General features: G+C 59.5%; 1 protein-coding gene across 1 annotated transcript; it reads left to right on the top strand.

The window, feature by feature from the left end:
• Positions 1-7,122: 7,122 nt before the first annotated feature.
• On the top strand, positions 7,123-15,596 carry KCNE1 (potassium voltage-gated channel subfamily E regulatory subunit 1). The gene is made up of 2 exons (XM_036243750.1): positions 7,123-7,155; positions 15,171-15,596. The coding sequence occupies exon 2, from the start codon at positions 15,207-15,209 to the stop codon at positions 15,594-15,596; it is 390 nt and encodes a 129-aa protein (XP_036099643.1). The 5' UTR covers positions 7,123-7,155; positions 15,171-15,206.
• The last annotated feature ends 6,095 nt before the right edge of the window (positions 15,597-21,691 follow it).

Raw genomic sequence — 21,691 nt, 5'->3', positions numbered from 1 at the left:
GTGAATTCTCTTCGTTACTGAAATGCTGACAGTTTCTTTGCTTTGCCTGGTTCCGGACGGCAGTTCAGCTGGCGTGGGCGTCTAAGCCCAGAGCTTCGTGGAGAAGGCTCAGTCTCTTCCGAGGTAGCACTGGCACACCTGGGCACCGCCACGCAAGATGCCCGCAGCCTTCCCTCCAGCTTCATACAGAGTTTAACCCTGATTGGATCAGAAACTGCATGGACAACCTGAAACCATAAAACTTCGAGAAGAAAATCTTTGTGATCTTGGGTTACACAAACTCTAGAATTTTTTTTTTAAAGCATTATCAAAAGTTCAATTTAATAGAGTTCATAATCTGCTCTTTGAAAGGCCTTGTCAGTACAATGACAGACAAGCCTCACACTGGGAGAAAATGTCTGCAAACCTATCTGATAAGGACTTCTCCCAGAGACGCAGCTGGCCAACCAGCATGAAAGGGTGCACGGCCTCCTTCGTCCTTTGGAAAATTCAAACTGAAACCACACTTGGATCCCACCACACACCTGCTAGAATGACTAAAACTGTTCAAAGAGACCATACTAAATGTTTGAACAAATATCTGGGCACTGTGTGGCCCAGTCAAGTTGACACATAAAATTAACCACATTGTAATATTCATATTAACGTTACTAGCATGTTACTTACACCCATTGACACCGTGTATTGTGCCGTAGTACACCAAGCTGGCGTCCCTGCAGTAAACCCACCCGTGTATGACACAGGCTGTCTCAGGACCGCGGGGTCCCGCTGGCTAGCGTTCTCTCTGGCCTCTTTGCGTCTTTGCAGAACGGATGTTGATCAGTGAGGTTCCTTCGCCGTCCTGTCAACATGTGGTTTGGTATCAGCATGTTCTAGTGTCACAACATGAGTCACGGACTTGCAACCACCCTTAACGTTAGATTGTTTTCACGTTTTAGAATTTTGATGCTCAGGCTCATTTTGAGAGGATTTTTGCCCCCTCCTTCTGCCACCCACCTCCGCCTCACGCAGCCAGCCCTGCCCTGCCCTGCGTTTTGTGCCAGCTTCCACCTGACTTTGGGACTCCATCCTGGACCAGATTTTATAGCGGCATCTCGGAGTTTCTGTCCCGTAGCCAGCCCGAGGGCACCCGCCAGGCCAGCTTGCGACGGGCTGGGTTTTCGGCTGATGACTGCGTCTCCAACTCCATACTCCTAGACCCTTGTTCTTCTGAACTCTTGGCCTCTGGCTCCCGCCCAGTCCCCTGACGGCAAGCGAAGTACTGGGCTCCTGTCGGCCATCGAATGTGCTGGCACCTTGGGTTCGCCGGCAGGCCGCAGTCCCTGCTGACATTAGACCAAGAGCCCAGTGGGTCAGGACTTCCAGCAGCTCTGGTCTGTCTGCTGCGCCAGACATCTCTCCAGCTTTCTATTTTTAGACCTTATCTGCCCGGCTTTGCATTCGGAGCTGAAGGGTGGCTCATGAGCTGTCTGAGCTGCTTGTCCAGAGCCCTCTGCCCGTCTTCCCGTGGTCAACCCACTGCCTTCTTGCACGGGGACTTAGAGAAGCTATTTTACCTCCGCACTGACACAGTGGGGCCAATGGGGCAGGTGTGCTTGTCACCGCAAGTGACAGATGAGCAAAACACAAGCGAAGAGTCCAAGTGCCCAGCTCAGGTGAGTGGATGGACAGTCACCTGCAGAGCCTGGACCCCGCCCAGGGCCTCGGAGTCTAACCCACCTTAGTTCTCAGGGCACTTTTGCTGCCAAGAGAAACAGAACACTGAAGAATCATGGCATTCGTTAAAGACAACCTCCTGGCCCAAGTTCCCAGTGTTTACGACACTGTGGGCATTTTGTCATTTCCAAAAGAACCATCAGAGGCGTTGAGGTCTGACCGGCTGTCACAGTGATGGGTTTTCCTCTACACGCTGTCCACCCGCCTTCCTCCTGCTCACTCCCCGTCCGGACGTCCGGCTGCAACATCCGTTCCACTCCGCTCCACTTGGCAAACGTGCGTGGGGGCTCTGTCATGCTCTGGTCTCCCATTGGTCCAGAAAGGGGTGTCCCCCAAATCGCAGATAGATGAGGAACCAATCATCTATTCAAGAAATCATCTATGAATCATTTCTACGTGCCAGGCTCCTCGCTGGTCACGAGACAGAACAGACAGGTCCGTGGGCAGAGCCTGTCATTCACGAGGAGAACCAAGGTGGTCGTTGGTCATGACCTGCGAGGTAGGAAAGGAAGCGTAGAGAATGGACTGCTCAAGGGCGGGCTAAGGGTTGGAGTAGCCGGCATTTCGGCCTGGAAACTCTTTTTTTTGTTTAAACCCTCACCCGAGGATATTTTTTCATTTATCTCTAGATAGAGTGGGAAGGAGGGAGAGAGAGAAAGAGAGAGAAACATCGATGTGAGAGAGACACATCAACTGGTTGCCTCCCACACGGCCCCGACCAGGGCTGGGGACCAAACTGCAACCGAGGTACATGCCCTTGGCTGGAATCAAACCCGTGACTCTCTGGTCCGCAGGCCGACGCTCCTGAGCCAAAGTGGCCAGGGCAGCCTGGAAACTCTTGACAGATCCTGAAACTGCAATGGGTGCTTGCCCTGGGCGGTGGGGGGGTTCAGAAATGAAAGCAGAAGGTAGGGTACTGGGAGCACGGGGCGGGGGCCGGCCAGGTCTGGCGCTGTTGGAGCCTGGACAGCTGTCCCCAGCGGGGAGAGGTCACTTCTCCCAGGAAGTCTCTGTGCACGTTGGTGGGGCACAGCTGGGGGTGTTGGCTGTCGAGAGCAGGGGCTGGGCATTTCAGCTCTCCTCTGCAAAGTGGGCACGTTGGACATGCAGCTGACCGGCTGCCCTCCACCCTGCCCATCTAGGGACTCAGAAAACGTCAACTGGAACTGACTGATCCTCGGAGAAGAGATTTACTTAATGAGAAACATTCCAAGGAAAGAGGTCTACGTTCAGATCGGGACAGTAAGTAGAATAAGGACTCAGCCTGAAGATCCGGGTTGTCATCAGAACCTTTTCACGGTTTACTAAGTTTGCACTTGAGGTATTCTGGAATTTGCTTTTCAGAAACTTCCTTTGTGTATGTTTCTCTCTTCCTCCTTTGAGTCATGCCGGACCCCACCTCTGATTTCTCCACTGTGTCATTCATTCCTCTTGGGAGGCCTGCCTGGTCCACGCTCCCCAGGCCCAAGGTCCTGGCCAAAATGCAGTGACCACGACAGTGGCTACCTACAGTCTCGTTTCCAGAAAGTGACCTTCACACACATTCCCAGGAACTGCCTGCACAGGCTTTCAATCGGGCTGCCAGTGTCCTTCCCTGTCAGGGGCTCGGCCACCACAGTGCTGCTGCGTTGTCAGGGTTTGGAGGAGATGCTAATCTGACTCCCCCAGGGCCGTTCTGCGGCTGCCTGAGCCCCCAGCCTCGTTACTGTGACTTTAAATCCATGGCCTTCGAAGGGCTGTGCGTGTGTCTGGGTAAACTGGACCTATGGGGTTGAACACACACACGCACACACGCGCACACACGCGCGCGCACGTAAAGACAGTGTCTGTATTCGAACGGCCAGCACTGTGCGTGTAGAGACAGTGTTCTTTCCCAGCCACGGACAACATTCCAGGCTGTAATGAATGTATCCGAGTTCCTATCAGCACAGCCTATTCCAGGACAAAAAGGGGCGGAGAGAGCGGGGGCGGGGGGGCCACGGCTGTTATTTCTTTGGGAACAGCTTTCTCAGTTGGATGTGTGCTCTTTTCATAACAAGGTGAAGGTTGTGGTTATTTGTCAAAGGCAAGGACGGCCGTGATGCCCGAGCAGGTGGGTCCGTGGCCAGCCGCGTTGTGTCCCTTGGGTGACTCGACGGTGCCAAGAATCAGCACAAACATCCCAAGACTTGGGCAGAGGCCGTTTCAGTGGCTGTTTCAATGGGCAGCTGTGCCGTCCACCAGAGGGGCAGCACGGGGTCTTTGGATGAGCAGGGCACAGTAGGACCCACAGAACTGATGCTATGGGCTGAATGTGTTCCATGGAAAAGCTAGTCCTCGCCTTAAATCCCGTGTCTCACGTGGCGCCCAGGGGTCCCCCAGCACGCCGGGGCTCCCTCCTCTCCAGCTGCAGGTGAAATGCGGGCACTGGTGGGGGAGGGGGGAGCCCTAGCTTTTCTCAGATGCCAAAGGGCCCTGAGAACCCCCCATCTGAAAGGGTCAGCAGAGGACCCCTCTGAGACAGACAAAGAGCACAGAGACCCCAGAGGAGTGAGCTCCTAGGGGTGCAGACACAGGAACAGCTCGACTGACGACCAACAGGGCTTTGGGAAGGTGGGACCTGGGAGGGCAGGGCCTAGAGCAGGGGTGACAACCTCAGTCCCTGTGGAAGCAGGCAGGACACTCAGGAAGTAAGCCCACTCCGTGTCCTTGCTGCGTGGGGGTGGGGGCCCACTCCGTGTCCTTGACGGGGGAGTGTGGAGTGGGAGGCCACTCTGTGTCCTTGCTGAGTGGGGGTGGGGGCCCACTCCGTGTCCTTGCCGAGAGTGGGGGTGGGGGCCCACTCCGTGTCCTTGCTGAGTGGGGGTGGGGGCCCACTCCGTGTCCTTGCTGAGTGGGGGTGGGGGCCGGCTCCGTGTCCTTGCTGAGTGGGGGTGGGGAGGCCTGGCTCAATTGCAGTCTGCATTTCTGTGGGAAGAGGCCGACACCCTCAGCTCCTACCATTTGCTGTACCAAAGGTGAATCAAGTCTCTAGAACCCTTGAGTTTTGTAAAAGAACTAGAGATGTTTAGTATGAGAGCTCTCAGAGCATTCCGGGTGGGTGACACCGAGGCCCCGTCCTCTCTGGGACAGACTTTCCTGCTCCCGTAGCGTGTGAGCGGTGTTAGGCTCACTCATAAGCAGGACTTCCCAGTTATGGCTTGAGAGTCGAGAGTGTCCTCAGAAAAATGAGCAGAGTGGAGCTCTGGTGTTGGCTGTCACCTACACTGAGGTGGGAGCTCCGGGGAGATGAAGATAAACCCCCCGGAAGGAGCAGGGGGATGTGTTTGCCACGCCTCTCCCAAGGGACAGTCCCAGCCAAGGGACTAAGAAGAATGGAGAAGGTAGAGGAGGCAGAGAGAGACGACCCCGGGGCTGTGGTTGTTGTTCTAATTCTTGAAGATCAATCACACTTGGAATGGGAAGAGGGGGTTGGGAGAGAGGGAAGGAGAAGGAAGAAGAAGAGAAAGAAGAAACCATTTCAAGTTCACCGAGGGGAACAGAACACACTCTCTCATCTGTATTCGTGTCTCATCATCCCAATTAAGAATCATAAAATAACTCAGCACTGCGGGATGGAGAGAACCAGGAAGAGAAACAGAACACCACCACTCACCTAACCCTTGGCCTCTTGAAAACAAGTCCGCACACGCGGTCTCCACCATACCTGGGTGACAGGTGGGCAGGACTGTCGGTCTGGGCACCCAGGCATGCTTACCTGGCCTCAGAGTTGTTACTAGAGGGCTATGCATATTTTGATGAGACAAACATTTCGCTTTAATGCGTTTTCCCCTCCCAGCGGAGATGTTTGGAAAGATGGGCAAAAGATGATACATAGCATGGCTTTGAGAAGGGAGATCGAGGGAATTTTCCTGTGAGCTTTGTGTATGTTTTTCCTAAATATTAAAGCATAAAGAATATTGCAAAACAACAACAACAAAAAAGCCAGAATAGTATAAGTAAGAAAATAAGTGTCATGTAAGCCCACAACTCACAGACCGTACTAACCCTGTGGTGTGTTTCCCTACTGTCTTTTTTAAAATTTTTATCCGAGGACATTTTTCCATTTTTTTGTTCAGATAGAGTGGGGAGGGAGAGAGAGAGAAAAACATCGACGTGAAAGGGACACATCGAGTGGTTGCCACCCACAGGACCCAACCAGGGCCGGGGACAAACTGCAACCGAGGTACGTGCCCTTAGCGGGAACCGAACCTGGGTCTCTCTGAACCGCAGGCTGACGCTCTACCGCTGAGCCAAACCGGCCAGGGCTTCCCTACTGTCTTTTGAAATAACACATAGCATCCTGTCCACGCACTACAGGGCCCTGCATCTGCCCTTACCATTGTAATATGGGGAGCCCTCACGTTGTCACAAGTCATTTCCCGCACGTTATCTTAGTGAGTGCGTGTAACATTCACTGTGTAGACTAGCGCTGTGTCAGGGAACCATAATTGAACCGTTTTTGTACTTGGAGACATGAGATTCGAGTTGTGTACGTAGAACTACGAAGAGCTTTCTCTATGCGTAAAGCTCTCCCACGGTTCAGATCCTCTGGAGAATGGCTGGACATTTTCAGACTTCCCGAAGTGGCCGCGTGGGTGCCGTAGCACGCAGTATACAGAGGCTGCCAGCCGGGCTGGGTCCGAGAACGCCGCACCGGGTGGGCCGCCCGAGCAGTGATGGGCCCGAGAAGATCGTGGGGCGCCTACCATGCCTTCCAGCTCCAGGCCAGGAGCCTCCTCCGCTACCCACCCGCAGGCCGTAGTCCGGACCCGAGTCCCAGTGACTTCACTCTGGCTTCCACAGCGGGGGCATCTGCTGTGGAGTCTGCCTGGGGTCGCCAAGCACTTAGGAGCCCAGGGGCCAAGGCCTGGTGCCCGCAGCTGCAGCCCAGCTCAGGGCTGACACTCCCTCGGAAGGTGCTCAGTGAATGCCAGCAGGTGCGTGACCACAGCCGGGGGGCGGCGCCGCTAAGAGGAGTCGCTGGGGTTCGGAGCACCCCTGAAGCTACGCTGAGGAGCTGCGGGCGGGGTGGGGGTGTCAGTCCGAGCGCCTGACCGGGGGCGGGGCTTCCCCTGCGGCCTTTCTCAGCAACAGCTGCTTCTTGCCCGCCAACTCCAAACACCTGCACGAAGGTGGGTCTGTCTGCCTGTCTGTCTGTCTGGCATTTGTGATGCGGGCTTTCTGCTGGCCCTGCGCCTACCCGCCCGTGATCCAAAGCGCTCGGCCAGGGCGCAAGTACGGGGTGGGGGTCGCCCGGGACGACAGGGGCGGGGCGGGGCGGCCGCTGGCTGGGGAGGCCCCGCCCGCCGGCCGCGCACTTGGCCGCGGAGGGCGCCGCTGGGGCTCGGCTGTCGGTGCCCAGCGCTCGGCCCGCACGGACTCCGCTGCACACCCGGCTCCCTGGGCGCCCCAGACCCGGTAAGTCCAGGGCTCTTGCCCCCGGGCTCCTCGCCCGCGCTCAGGTGCCCCAGTGAGGCGACCCTAAGGGGACTCCAGGGACCCGGTCGGAGCCCAGGGCGCGCACCGCGTCCCCAGGCAGGAGGCTAGGCGACCGTGTGGCGGGGACTCCTTGCCGGGGGTCCTCTCCGTTTGCCGAACACCAGCACAGAAACTCCGTCACCACGAGGAACGGCAGCATTTTCCCATTACTGTTCGATGACAGACGTTCGTGTAGAAAAGTTGTAAAATACCTAAAAGCTTCCCAAGAACTTGGAAACCGCCCACAGTCTCAGTCCCCGTCTGATTGCAGAGCCTTTCGGCTCGTGCAATGTACACCGGCCTCAAAGGGAACTTTTATTTGTATTTTGACCAGGCAGGTTCTGGGGGCTGGGCACCCCCTGGGCGAACGGCACGGAACACGGAGGACGTTCCCGGTGTCTGGTCTTGAGCACAGTGATCAGGGGGAATGCGCACCGCCAGCGGCGGCCGCCGCGCGTGGGAGTCCCTCCCGAGTTGCGCAGCCCTTTCCCACGCTCCGTGCGTGAGCCACAGGTTGAGTCTACATTTAGGTGAGAAAGGAGCTTCCTGCCCCGTTAACCAGGGGCCTTGTCGGTGGCCACGCTGCCGGCGGTGGGAACTCTGGGCGGTCCCACAGCTGCGTTAATCCACCTGTGCCGAGCGCGGCCGGAAAGCCCGACTCTGGCCTCTGGATTTCGGAGGAGGGGACAGAACCCTGCTGCTGTCCGTCTGTTCTCAGGCCGCTCGCGGAGTGAGCTGGGGATGGGTCTCGGGAAGGCTTTGTGGGTTTCCAGAACATTCCGGGCTGTCTCACTTTTGAAAGGTCATTAGAAAGTGACTTGTTTTGAAAATAAAGTGCGCTCAGCGGGCGTCCGAGGGGCTCCTGCTGCCACCCCAGCCCTGCAGGGAGGGCAGGAGAGTCTGAGCGGCTCGGGTCCGGCAGTGGACTGGGACAGGTAGTGGAACGGGACAGGTGTTCACCGGCGCAGCGTGTGCGCCTGCCCGCTCCGGCGAGTGTCCACCGTGCACCTGTCCAGCCAGGCCCCGTCCTAGCCTCGGGGCTCCGACGAGGAACAAGATCCCTGCCCTCCAAGGCTTGCCTCCCGGCGGGGAGGGCGAACAAGAAACCGTGACCCTATGAATAGGAAAACTGCGTTATCTTAGCAGGCGGTAAGCACACTGGAGAACAGGGAAGTGGGGCAAGGGTCCCCGTGGGGGAAGGATGGAAATTATGCGGTATGACTGACAGTTCCTGACTGTTGCACCCTTTTCAGGAATAAGGTTGATTGCAGTTACATAGCTGATGATGCGACTCGTATCCATTTCATATACAAAACAAATGATACTAATACAATACATAAAAATAGTTTAAATTTATTACATGAAAACATGCTACATTGATAGTTTTTCACTTGCCCCTCCCCCCAGTTCCTTCCCAGAGCGGGTCTACTTTATCCAGCATTTGCCCGCACTTTGCAGTCGTGTCGAATGGAATACTTGCCTTCTCATTGAATTCTGCAAACCCATATTGCGACTTACCGGCTGGGGCGCCAGGGAGCCGGGTGTGTGGCGGCACCTTGCTGAGCTCCAGGAATAAGTGCCCAGACAGTCAACAAGCTGCTACAAGGTAGACGATGAGCTGGTGGGCAGGTGCTGTGAGGGGTCAGAGAGGGCGGGGACGTCAGGGTGGGGCCTCACACGCAGGTTGGCACAGGAGCAGGCTTTGGGGAGCCCAGCAGACTTTTGACAAGCAAATCCGGTGGCCTCGCCTTTCTTACAGAAAAGTGGCGAAAACGAGAGACGGGAAACTGGGGCTTTTCCCGCACCTCCCAGAACCTGCGGTGGAGTCCGGCCAGGGCCCATTAGTCTGCTTTCAGAGAAGCAGAGGCTCTGGGTCGATTTAATTTGCAGAGATGGGACCCCAGCGGCCCGCAGACCTGGGAGTCTTACTGTCCCCAGTCCCACCCAAAGTGCTCGTCCTTTTCCTGTGTTGACCAGGTCCCTCCCACCAGCTCGCTGGTTTGCATTTCCATCCTTCTCCCACCAGCCCCCTCCATCACCCACGGAGAGGTCTGGGAAGCTTCTGGTCCTGTGACCCGGACTCAAGGGCCACACCCCATGCCCAGCAGGGAGGTGGCAGGGATTTTCTCTGATCTGGGAGGACAGCTGGGTGCTGAGCCTCTGCGCAGGCTTCGTCCAGATTCCTTCAGACCCTGCACCTCAGTGCCGGGCTTCCTCCCAGGACGGTCACGTGGGAGGGCCAAGACACAGCCAGCCAACTGCCTGGAAGGGTTGGGGGCCCCCGTTGGCTCCCTTTGTACAAGGAGGCAAACGTGTCCCCAGAATTCGGGCACAGTGTCGAGTTGATGATGCGAACTGTTGACAGCTGCTTCTAAGGAGAACCGGCTCACAGAATTCTGGATGCTGTAAGGTCACGTTCCCCGAAACTAGGCTCATCCATAGTTTTTCTGCCCGGGGTCTCTTCCTGAGACAGATCGGGCCTCATGGTGGATGGGTTCAAGACCTGACACTCTTTCGAGAAAATGCCCAAGGAAAGCTGGTAGGGCTGAGAGGAGAGTTATTCTCACTCTGCCTGGATACGAGCTGAAGCCCAGGGGGCATAGGGTTCATCCAGGACCGCACCAGGCTGGACCTCAGACCCCCGAGCTCCGGGTCTGACATCTTCCCTCCCCTGCTCACCCCCAGGATCTGCCCTCTCGGAACGAGGCTTGGAGTCAGCCGCAGAAGCCCGCCCCGTCCAGTAAGTGCTTAGGGAAGAATGGAAAGTGGCCCTGCTGGGAAATCTGTCCCGAAAGCCTCCAGGCTGCTATCGGTGCTGATAGGCACGGAGCTGGGACGTGTGGGAGAAAGCAGAGGCCGGTGCGTGCCGGGAGCGGGTGGCGTCACCCCCTGCCCCCTGCGTGGGCGTGGGCGGGCCTCAGAGCCAGGCTGAGCCTCCGCTGGTCTCCCCTCGCAGTGGTCAGCACCAGGCTGTGCCCCAGGTCCCGGCAGCTCTCAGAACGTCAGCAGTCTGAGCATCGTGCTGGTCGTGTCTGCAGTTGGAACCCCGGTTCCCGCTGCTCCTGCCCCCAGCCCTCTGTTCACGTGCAAGGTGCAGAAGCCTGTGGTTTCTTCTGGCAGCGAGGGGCCCCTGATGGCATAGTTCGGTCAGAAGCCAGTCCCCACTTGGGTAGACCCAGTTTTACTCAAGACAAGCAGCCGGTCCCTCGGTCCCTTTGAGCCGAAGTAAAGAATCCATTCCTCTCTGCAAAGACCCGAGAACCGCCTCTTCTGCACTAAATCTTTACATCTTAGCTGCTTGTTTGATGAGAGACATGACCTTAGGTGAGTCTGCTCACCTCTGCGGAGCCGTTCCCCGCAAGCCGGGCTTGTCAGATCAGTTACTGTCCAGGGTCATCTGAGTCCAAGTCGAAAGCGGCCGCCATTGGGCAGTGTTTTGTCGTCATAATGGAGGGGAACTTGGGGACTGGGACGTGCACCCCCAGCTGACATGCAGATTGGGATCTGTGTCATTAAAGCCACCCTATTAGAGGACATTGCCAAGCTCATTTTGAGGCCCATTACACAGAAACACACGTGACCCAGCAGCAAGCCTGGGGGCCGCCCGGGGCATTTAGCAAAGCCATGCACCACATTACGAGTCCAGTGAGAAACAGCGTTTCCTCTGGCATCTCGGAGCTGTTGTGTGAAGGGCAGTTGATTAACCTGCTTCTGGGGCGGCCTGGAGCTCGGGCAGGCTCATCGTAACTGAGACGCCGATGTGAGTGAGGCGGGGGCTGCAATTTCTCTTCAGATTACACCGGCGTCCTGTGAGCCCAAAGGAGAAAATCTGAAAAACAAATGAGACTGGAAAAGTATGCTATGAAATCATGTTTCCCTTCTTATAGCATTTCCCCCAGAACCCTGCAGCTCCAAAGACTGGTTGGGCCATTTCCTGAGGTCCCCACCATAGCCCGTGGTTCTCAGTCTTGGTCCAAGTTAGGGTCCCCTGGGGAGCTTCTCAGTCTCAGTGCCCGGCGGGACCCCTGACCCAGGACAGCACAGTCTTTGGAGGAGGGATCCAGGCCTCAGTATATTGTAAAGCTCCCCAGGTGGGCCCTGGCTGGTTTGGCTCAGCAGTTAGCGTGTCAACCTGAGGACTAAAGAGTCGCGGGTTCGATTCTGGTCAAGGGCACCTACCTGGGTTGTGGTTCATCCGTGGCCCTGGCTGGGGTCCTGTGGGAGGCAGCCAGTTGATGTGTCTCTCTCACATCAATGTTCCTCCCTCCCTCCCTCCCTCCCTCCCTCTCTATCTGAAGATAAATAGAAAAATGTCCTTGGGTGAGGATTTAAAAAAAAAAGAAAAAGAAAATAAATAAAGCTCCCCAGGTGATTCTAATAAGTCAGTCACCGGGATAGCCCCGGGAACTTGTTAGAAGTGCACGTTCGCGGCCTGGGAGCCTCTGGGTCCGAAACCCCAGGGCCGGAGCCGCAGCCTGCACTGACGAGGTGATTCGAGTGGGCCCAGGGCTGAGCACAGCACCCGAGAACAGGGCCCGGAGCGTTGGACCTGGCAGGTTTTCAAGGCCCAGGTTCTGATTGCTTCCTCCGCCCTAGGAGAGTCCGTCTGGTTTAAGTGACCGGTCTCGGCGAACTCACCAGAATGAACCAATTGCAGAAATGCCTGTGGATTTGTTCTAAACCCACCCCCTTGGCGACGGCCCGTCTCAGTCCTCGTCTCGCGTGGGGATGTGGTGATAAGAATGCTCTAACCCAATGGTGGCCACTCTGGGTTTTTGGAAAAAACTCTATGATCAGCTCAAGGCCCGTCAGTCTTCTGCGCTGCGTTCTGTGCACAAGTGGTTGCCAATCATTTCACAAGAAAATGCCGGACGTCGTGTTCGGATGACTCAGCTGCCCGGAGCCTCCTATCACGTGTTTCCAGCAGCCCTGGGTCTAAGGTTTTAAGAAAAATATGGTCACCCGGTGACTCCTGCCCACCGCCTGGCTGGAACGGGGCCGGGTGCTGGCTTTGCAGCTTAGCCCCGGGCAGGTCTCCGGGCACAGACTCAAACCCACTGGTGTCAGGAAAGGCACAAGCACATGTCTCTTGTTTTGACCGCTTCTCCACAAGGGGGAGAGAGTCGAGCCCCAACCCCCCAGCCCCCCAGTCCCTGGGCTGTTCCCTAACAAGTTGGAAAAGCCAGTGCACTCACACTTGGAGCACTAAGTGTGCACCGCCGAGTGCCACACGCGGTCGGCCACTCGCCCTGGTCCGGGACCCACCGCCCCAACGTCAGTGACCCGTCTCCCCGTCTTCCGCAGGGAAAAAGGCAGGACGAGCTGGCCCAAGGAGCCTGACCTGGGCTGCGAGGCCCGGCTGCCAGGAGACGATGTTCCGACACTGAGCGCCTCTGCCCTCCCCTCACAGACCCGGCCTGTGGCTGCAGGAGGACAGGGGCCCCTCCTGACAAGGGATCTCGCTCAGCCCAGAGCCAGCGCATGGGTCTGTGCAGGGGACAGGCGGCCAGGAGCAGCAGCCCCGCACGGCAGAGGCGGCCTCAGACAGCTCCATGTCGCTGTGCGCCCGGGAGGCCATGGGGGACAGGACAGGGGCAGAGGTGGTGACCTTGCCGAAGCGCAGCAGCCTTCCAGGGGCCGGTGTGGGTGGCGATCACCCCGCCCCAGGCATCAGAGAGGCTGTCGGAGGAGGAGAGGACTGCACCTCCAAGCAGGACCAGGTCCCACCCAGGAGGCCAAGGGCGAGGAGCAGAGACGAGCCGCGGGCAGGTCCGGAAGGGCCAGCGGGGCCAGGGTCCCAGCCAAGCCGGACAGAGGAGCAGGAGAGGGCGCAGGCCCCTCCCACTCAGGGCTGGCAGCCAGGGGAAACGGGGCGCTTCTCCGAAGGGTGCCCGCAGCTCCCTGAGGTGTGGAGCAGGCTCTTCCTCCCAGGAGGGGTGGGTGCCGGGTGTGAAGTGGGGGGATGGCGAAGGTGGAGGGGTCCGTGGAAGGTCACCGGACGCACTGCTCTGGGCTCGAGGGTGCCTGGTCATGGCCGCGGGGCGAGCTTGGAAGAGCAGGGGCAGTGACCAGGATCGGGGGGGGGGCGAGGATGCCTTGGGGTGCAGCCACACCCCCGGGACGGGGGAGGACGCAAGGAGGGGCCCCGCCTCTTCACCTCCCCCGTGGTCGGTAAACCTTCGGAAATTAAGCCAGTTCTACAAAGAAGTAGCTCTGGGTCCAGTTTGGGGGTTTGAGGTGGACATTTGTGTTAGGCAGGATGACAGGTGACATCACAGCCTCAACTGAGCCGGGAAGGCCTGAGCGCCGCCCCCCACTTGCGTGGGGGTCTCCCCACAGCCAGACACGCTGCTCCTGAAGGCCTCTGCCCTTCTCCCCACAGCCGCCCACGGTGTCCACTCGAGGGCTGTGAGCCCTGCGAAGGAAGGAAGACCACTTAGTCTGCCCAGCTCCCGGTGCCCTCTGGGTTGAGTTGGCAGTGCTGGCTCACCCACGTGGCCCTGGGCTTTTGTTTCCCGGGAGGCCCTGGGGGCAGAGACCAGCATTTTCACAGACAAAAGGAGAAAACCTGTCTTAGCTCATCAGTGACCACAAGGCCACCTTGGCGAGGGCTTCGGTTCCTGGAGAGTCTCCTACAGAGCCAGGGCCGGTGGGGCGGGTACTCGGGGACAGTGACATCAGATGAAAGTGGTGGGGACTGTCACCTTTCACGTGGCTCGGGCAGCCGTTCCGTGGGCAGAGGGGCAAACAGCACGAGCTGGTATACCGGCCCCTTGGGGGCTCTCCGTGAACTCACAGGACCATGCCCCAGGCTGCCCGGGGAGAGGGCGGGTTTTCCACTCAAGTGGCTGTCCCTGGCACCCCCTCCCAGGTCCTGCACACTCGGTCTGGCCAGTTGTACGAACCACCGGCAGCAGCCGCAGAAGCGGGAGGGCTCCCAGGCCCCAGGAGGCCGTCCGTCACCCTCTGTGGAGTCGGTGGCACGGCAGCGCCTGCTCTGGGGATGGGCACGGGGAGCAGTGGGCACACGCGCAAGTGCTGTGCACTGTGGACGGGAGGGGGTGCAGGTGGGACTCGAGTGGGCCGGAAGCCACCGTGCTGAGCAGGAGAGGGGAGGGGAGTCGTCACCCGCCACCACCCCATAGTGTCTGCTCAGACCACCGTTCGAACACGAGGCTGGGCCTGCAACACCCCACTTCTGTTCTCAGTGAGGGATGCTGGGAAGTCAAGCTGGGGTCCCCGCAGGGTTTGTCTCGGTGACAGCTGTCCACCTGCCTGCGGGCGGCACCATCTCACGGTGTCTGCACCCGGCAGGGAGACAGACCTCCTCCTCTTCCCAGAAGGACGTCCTGGTGAACTGGGCTCTGCCCTCAGACCTCACCGAACCTTCTTCACTATTTTTATTTTGTTAATCTTCACCCAAGAATATTTTTCTATTTATCTTGATAGTGTAGGAGAGAGAGAGGGAGAGAGAGAAACATCGATGTGAGAGGGACACATCGGCTAGTTGCTTCCTGCACAACCCCGACCAGGGACAGGGACAAACTGCAACTGAGTTGCCCTTGACCGGAATCGAACCCGAGACTCATTGGTCCGCAGGCCGACGCTCTAACCGCTGAGCCAAATTGGCCAGGACTCGCTGAACCTCGATTGTCTCCTGAAGACCCTGTCTCCGGGTTCAGTCACTTCTTGGGGGGGGCTTCCTATGAGTGGGGGGAGGGACACGATCTGGTCCTTAGCCGTGGACTGAAATGCACACGGACGTTGCGATGTGTGTTGAAGAAGCTCATTACGGTGGTCGCCCCTGGAGGGCGGTGGGGCCGGTGAGTGGAAATAAGAGGGAATCTACTGGTCAATCGAGAGAGACCCAGGGTGGCACAAGGCACGGCTGGGGAGTGTGTGACGTGTGGCGTGTGACGTGTGGTCTCGGATTTCATGTTGCCCTTTCCTTCCAGACGGTTTGCCCCGAGGCTCGAACCTCGGCGGGCAAGATGGTCCCGTCCAACGCCACCGCTGTGACACCCTTCCTGACTAGGCTGTGGCAGGCGACAGCTCAGCAGGGCGGCAACACGTCCGGCCTGGCCCGCAGGTCCCCCGGCGACAGCCACGGCGAGATGGAGGCGCTCTACATCCTCATGGTGCTGGGCTTCTTCGGCTTCTTCACCCTGGGCATCATGCTGAGCTACATCCGCTCCAAGAAGCTGGAGCACTCCCACGACCCTTTCAACGTGTACATCGAGTCGGACACCTGGCAGGAGAAGGACAAGGCGTACGTGCGCGCCCGCGTCCTGGAGAGCTGCAGGGCGTGCTGCGTCATTGAGAACCAGCTGGCTGTGGAGCGGCCCCACGCGCACCTCCCCGAGACGAAGCCCTCGCCCTGACCCTGTCCTGGTCACACGGGGCAGCGTCTGTGGGACAGTCTGGCGTTTCCAGTCCTACGCTCGGTACTGCTGCAGGGATGAGGGTGAATTGATAACACTGTTCCTTCTGCCACACACGGCCAGCTGTCCCCAGCATCTGTTCCCTGAGACTGTGGCTTCTGAGGTAAGAGCCGTGTTTCCCAGGCTCCCTTGCAGCTAGCCAGAGCATGTGATGAGGTTCTGGCCAGTAGAAGTGGGAGTAGTGGGGGCAGGTGGAGTCCAGTGCCTCTTCCCCACGCCCCAGCGGCTGGGACCCGATGCGGTGCTGAGCCAGCGCCGACTCTGGAAATGGACCGTACGTTCACAGATGGCAGTCCGGGTCCCTGGGCGATGCCATAGGGCAGGGCCTCCCAGCCTTCCCGGACACCCACCCGCTCAGAATTGATCGGAAAAAGAAACTGATTCCAGCCTTCCTTAAGACACTGTCATCTTGGTTCGTGTTAAAGCAGCAGATCAACATTCTAGCTGAGACACCTACTTATGGGATGAGATGCAGGAGGAAAATGCCCACCTCAGAACGTGTACAAGGAGAAGGTGCTCAGTTGTCACGGCGAGAGGCAGCCCCCCCCCAAGAGCCTGGGGGGGCGGGGGAGGAGGGTGAGTGGCAACACACAGGACTGAGGTGGCCGGGCCACTGGAGGTCATGTGCCCACTGTGGCTGAACTGGGTTCTCCTGAAAGACGCGTTCCAGGCCCTGGTACCTGCGGACGTGGCCTGATTTGGAAATGGGGTCTTTGCAGATGTCATCAGGTCATTGGGGCAGGCTCCAACCCAATATGACCGATGTCCTTTGAAGAAGGGGCAGATCTGGACACAGACACTCGGCGAGAACCCCACGTGACCACAGAGGCCGAGACTGGAGTGAGGGGCCGCCAGCGGGAGCCGGGAGAGGCGAGGAGGGACCTGCCCTGTGGGTCACAGGGAGCGGCCCTGACACCCTGGCTTCAGACCTCCGGCCTGCGGAGCTGGGGGACCTGTGCCCGCGGTTGAAGGCCACGTCCTCGGATTCTGCGGCGGCCCCGGGAGGCTCCCACAGCGCCTCTGGCCCCCTGTCCTGGGACAGCTTCCCCCTCTGCCCTCCTCCCCCAGCGGACAACGATCCCCTCCCCTCGCAGATGAGAGGCGGGAACGGGACCGGGTGGGGAGCAAGGACCAGGAGGGCTGCCCCGCAGCAGAAGGGAGCCTCGCTGGCAGGCCCGGCCTGAGAGTGCCCAGCTCCCCGGCCTGGGTCCCCGCCGCCTCCTCCTGCTCAGCGACACCCGCAGCCTCGCCTTCCGGCCTTCCTGGGGAGGGTGGATCGGTGTAGCAAAGCAGAGCTGTCCCCAGCCTGCACAGGGCTACATAAAGCAACACGTAGCACCCCTGGCCACCCCCAGGTGCCCACGTCCGTCCAGCCAGCTCCGACCCTGGCTTCTGCACCAGCCAGCAGACTGTTCTGGGCGGACCTGCCCTGGGTCCTAGAGTCCTCCCGATGGGTGGTTCTTGGGGTCAGAGTCCTTTGAAGAACATCTCCTGAAAGCTAATGATCCTCCTTACACTCCCCCAATACTCACAGGTACAACATCTTACCCACCGTCTTGGGGGTTCGTGGGCCCCTGGAAGCCCGCTTGACGGCTGGCACCTCGGAGCCCCGAGCGGCTCCGGCTTCAGAGAGACACCTGCCCACACCGGAGGAAGGGCTGCGAGCCGGGTGTGGGAGGACCCCCAGCACCTGCCCGCGGTGTCATGCTGGCCTTGATGTCCGGGCACAGACCTGGCCCCTTGTCACCAGCTCACTTCCTGCCGGGACTCCTTCTCGGGCGGAGGGAGAGGCCCTGCTCTGTCCCTGTCCTCGAGGGACCGGCCGCTCGGCTTGCTCCCCCGCCCCCAAACCTCCGGGGCCCTGTTTTCAGGCTCTTTAATGTAGTCACACATCTGGCCGCGCACACTGCAGGCTGCTCGCTGTGCTGGGAGCTGCTCGGGCGCCTGGCAGCAGAGCCGGGGCGTGCACTGTGCACCCACCCGCGCACCCATCTGTTCACCCACCCGCGCATCCACCTGTATACCCACCTGCGCACCCACCCGCGCACCCACCCGCGCACCCACCTGTATACCCACCCGCGCGCCCACCCGCGCGCCCACCCGCGCACCCACCTGTATACCCACCCGCGCGCCCACCCGCGCGCCCACCCGCGCGCCCACCCGCGCGCCCACCCGCGCACCCACCTGTATATGCACCCACCCGCGCACCCACCCGCGCACCCACTCGCGCACCCACCTGTATACCCACCCGCGCACCCACCCGCGCACAGCAGTGGGGGCCCCGCGCCTCTGGAGGCGCTAACGGGATCTTTAAAGCAGGAAAGCCTTTGATCGCGACCTGCGGTGTGTGTGGGACTTTTAGAAAGTGAGGTGGGTTCTTGGGGGCTCTGATGAGCAGCCCTGGGCTCAGGAATAAGGACGTCAGATCGCCAGGGGACACACTCCAGGGGACACACTCCAGGCCCCGCAGGTCCCACGGAGAGGACCAGGGCGTGGACCCCGGGCGCAGGTGGAGCAGAGCCCCCTCTAGGGAGGCGCCCTGCCCCCACCCTGAGGACCATGTGGGCTTTTAAAGGAAACTGGAAATCGGGGTGTTTATTTGAAATCTCCCAATTTTTAATTATTGGCAACTTACTCAATTTTTTATAATTGTGTGGACTGGACAAAACATGACCTTCAGCGTAATTCTGCCCCAAGACCATCTGTTTTAGAGAGAAAGAATGGCCCAGCCAGCCCCAGGCCACAGTTGGCAGAAAGCAGAGTCTGAGAGGGGACCTGCGTCCGAAGGCTGCCCGGCCTTGGTGGCAGCAGGCGGGATCTCTGGCAGTGCTGTCCCCAACGTGGTCCTGGCCAGGGGACCCACAGGTCCCAGCCCCCCGATGAGAGGCTGCATCAGTTTGCCCTCCCCGGCACGACAAGGTCATCACGCTGACCTGATGCTCCCTCTCACGCTGCCGGGCCCGCTGTGTGCACACGAAGGGGGCTTCTGGGCACCTGCTGACTGAGGGCTGACTTGGGACCGGGGACCGGGGAGGGTGGCCATCCGTCACCTCACCTGTCCCGCAGCCGCCTGGCCTGGCCTTGGGACTTCTCCGGAAGAGAGACGCAATTCCCTGGACCGTCGTCCTGGAAGAACTAGCCCCAACCATGGCCTGGCACGTAACTGCTGAGAAAACTGAGGGCCAGGGAGGTTCCAGGACACACCCAAGGTCATTACTCGCTTGAGGGACCAATTGGAAGTCAGCAGGAGCTTCCCTGACCGCTGGCTCTTGTCCTTCCCCTGTTAACAGGCCCAGGGCTCCTGGAGGCTGGCGAGGTGGGGAAGGAGGACAGGGCTGTCCGCAGAGGTGACAGGCCATCGCTGTGGCCACAGGGACACTGTGGGGGCAGGGCCCGTGAGTCTGCTGGTTTTACTCTTTTGTGTAAAGAGTTAGTTTTACACTAACTCAACTTGATAATTCTGTACAGGGAATCACTTAGTGGCATCAGACACGTTATTCTCAACACGGGCACTGTGTACCCCGAGGTCTGCTCAGAGACAGAAGGTCGCCTGGCACACTGCAGCCGGGCAGAGGAAAAGGAGGGTGGCTGGGCCGGAAGGACATGGTCTGAAATGCTGCCTCCCCTGGCTCCGAACCCCATCCGCCCCTCGGACGCTGTCGTGATGTGACAGCGGCCACGACAGGAGTCACATGGGCGGACGGCAGAGAAGACGGCCGCAGACTTCGGGTCTGTGCCTCCCGGCGCGGCTGTGGGCTCCCCCCGTGCGCCCGTCTTACATCCGCATCCGTACGTGACCGCCACAGGCACCCGTGAGACGCACACAGTAAGTCAGACTCGGGGGAACCGAAGGTTACGAGGCCCCAGGGCAGAGGAAACGGACAGAGAGCTGCGGCTGGGTCGGTAAGGAGTGGTAAACACTGCACGTGGCCGACGCACTGGGGACACGGAACAAATCTACGCACAGAAAGCAGTCGGAGGTTTGGCAAACTGGCCCCTCCGGTGCACTGCGGCGTCTGTCTGTCTGTCTGTCTGTCTGTCTGTCTGCTCCAGGACAGCAGAGCCAGGGGCCAGCTGGGCAGCGGCTGCAGCTCTCCCTGGGTGGAGGCAGGAATTCTGGCTGTGGCTGCCCCCTGGTGGTCACGGTGAGGACACTTCTCGGACCCACCGGGAGCCCTGAGCACCCACCTAGAGCCTGGGGGTGCTTGCCTGGGGCTGGGTGAGGTTCTCAAGGGAGCTTAGAGACTCAGGAGACTAAACTTCTGTTCCCTTGTCAAGTTCAGCAAGGGCCGATGGAAGCCGAGGAAGACGGAAACAGACTTCTTGGGAAGATGCTGGGACCCCCTCTCTTCTGTGATGGAACCTGCCTCTCCCACTCCTGGGGTAACTCTGCCATCCTTTCCAGCTCTTGGGAATCCATCTCTCAGCAGAACTGAGCCCCAGAACTGAGCCCCTTCAGTCCCAGGCCCGTGAGCACCCTGTGCGTGGGGGCAGGGCTCCACCCCCGGGTGACCAGGGTGCCTCCAACGTTCTGCCCCCTCCTCGTCACTGCACTGGTGAGGGACAGAGTCCCACTCTAGGCTGTGGGGACGGCCCGACACACGACACCCAACGCTGGACAGAGGAGGTCCACGTGCCATGAGTCTCGGTCCCTGGAGTGGGACTGAACGCGGCAGGAGGGGTCTCTTTCTCCAGTCTGCCCAAAGGACACGCCGGACCTGTCACCATCGACCCTCGCTCCCTTTGCACCTTGCACACCTGTCGGACTGCAGACGATGCTCGGCGACCCAGGCTACAGTCAGGACTATCCCAGGAGGGGGACAGAGGCCCATGAGGTGACTCAGTGGAGCAACCTCATGCCTTCGAGGGCCTTGCAGTCACGCGGGGAGGACACGGCAGCAGGGACTTCACCTCGTCCGAGACGATAACTAAACCCAGCTCCTCAAGATGCTCAGCACATTCGGTGACAATGAGCGCCCCCTTTGGACGTTGGCACAGGGAGGAGCTGCTGCTGGTCGACGGCTCCCCAGTGAACGGGCCGCGTCCGTCCCCCACTGCCCTGCCCGTCCACCCGTCTCTCCCACTGGACGACCCCAGAACCAGCTCCTGTCTCAGGAGGCGAGCTTGGGCTCGGCCCCGTCGGGAAGGCTTCCCCAGGATGGGGGCTCGGGGCTCGGGGACAACTGGCCACAGAGGCCCGGAGGCAGCATGAAGCCTGGGGGATGTGCCTGCTTCAGGGAAGAGCCAGCTGACCCAAAGCAGGGAGCCCAGGTTTCCAGAAGGCTCTTCAAACGCAGCCTTGGAGTGAGAATTCAGGGAGCGACCCATTGGTCTCCTGTGGCTGCTGTAACCATTTACCATGAAATCGGTGGCTCCAAAAGCAAAGGTTTATTCTCACGGTTCTAGAAGCCAGAAGTCCCCAATCTAGGTGTCTGCAGGGCCACGCTCTCTCCGCAGCTCAGGGGAGGGTCCTTCCTGCCTCTTCCAGCTTCTGTGGCTTCTGTGTTCTGGGCTTGTGGCCGTCTCCGTACCCTCTGCTCGGGCTGCAGTGGCCTCTAGGTGTCTGCAGGGCCACACTCTCTCCGCAGCTCAGGGGGAGGGTCCTTCCTGCCTCTTCCAGCTTCTGTGGCTTCTGTGTCCTGGGCTTGTGGCCGTCTCCGCCCCCTCTGCTCGGGCTGCAGTGCCTCTCCTCCGGGCCCCAGGGCCCGCCCCAATCCAGATGACCTCCTTCACAGACCCTCACCTCGACCAGCCCTGACGCTCTCCAAACAAGGCCGCACTTTGAGATTCTGGGGGACACTCGGTCCACTACAGCGATCCTGGTCAACAGCTCAGAACGATGCCAGGCACGTGGCCAGCACTCAGCAGGCGGTCAGTGTGACCTGTTCCCACCAAACGGAAGTTGCTACTCTTCTCAGTCGAGGTCCTCACGGCACGTTCCTAACCCTCAGCCAACACGCTTTATCGGGACAGCTGATGTTGGGGTCCAGGAAGGAGAAGAAACCTCACTTCGTGCTGGCAGAGCAGTTAATGTG

This window comes from Molossus molossus, unplaced genomic scaffold, assembly GCF_014108415.1.
Source record: "Molossus molossus isolate mMolMol1 unplaced genomic scaffold, mMolMol1.p scaffold_m16_p_5, whole genome shotgun sequence".
NCBI lineage: Eukaryota > Metazoa > Chordata > Mammalia > Chiroptera > Molossidae > Molossus > Molossus molossus.
This window is presented reverse-complemented; position numbering and strand designations above follow the sequence as displayed.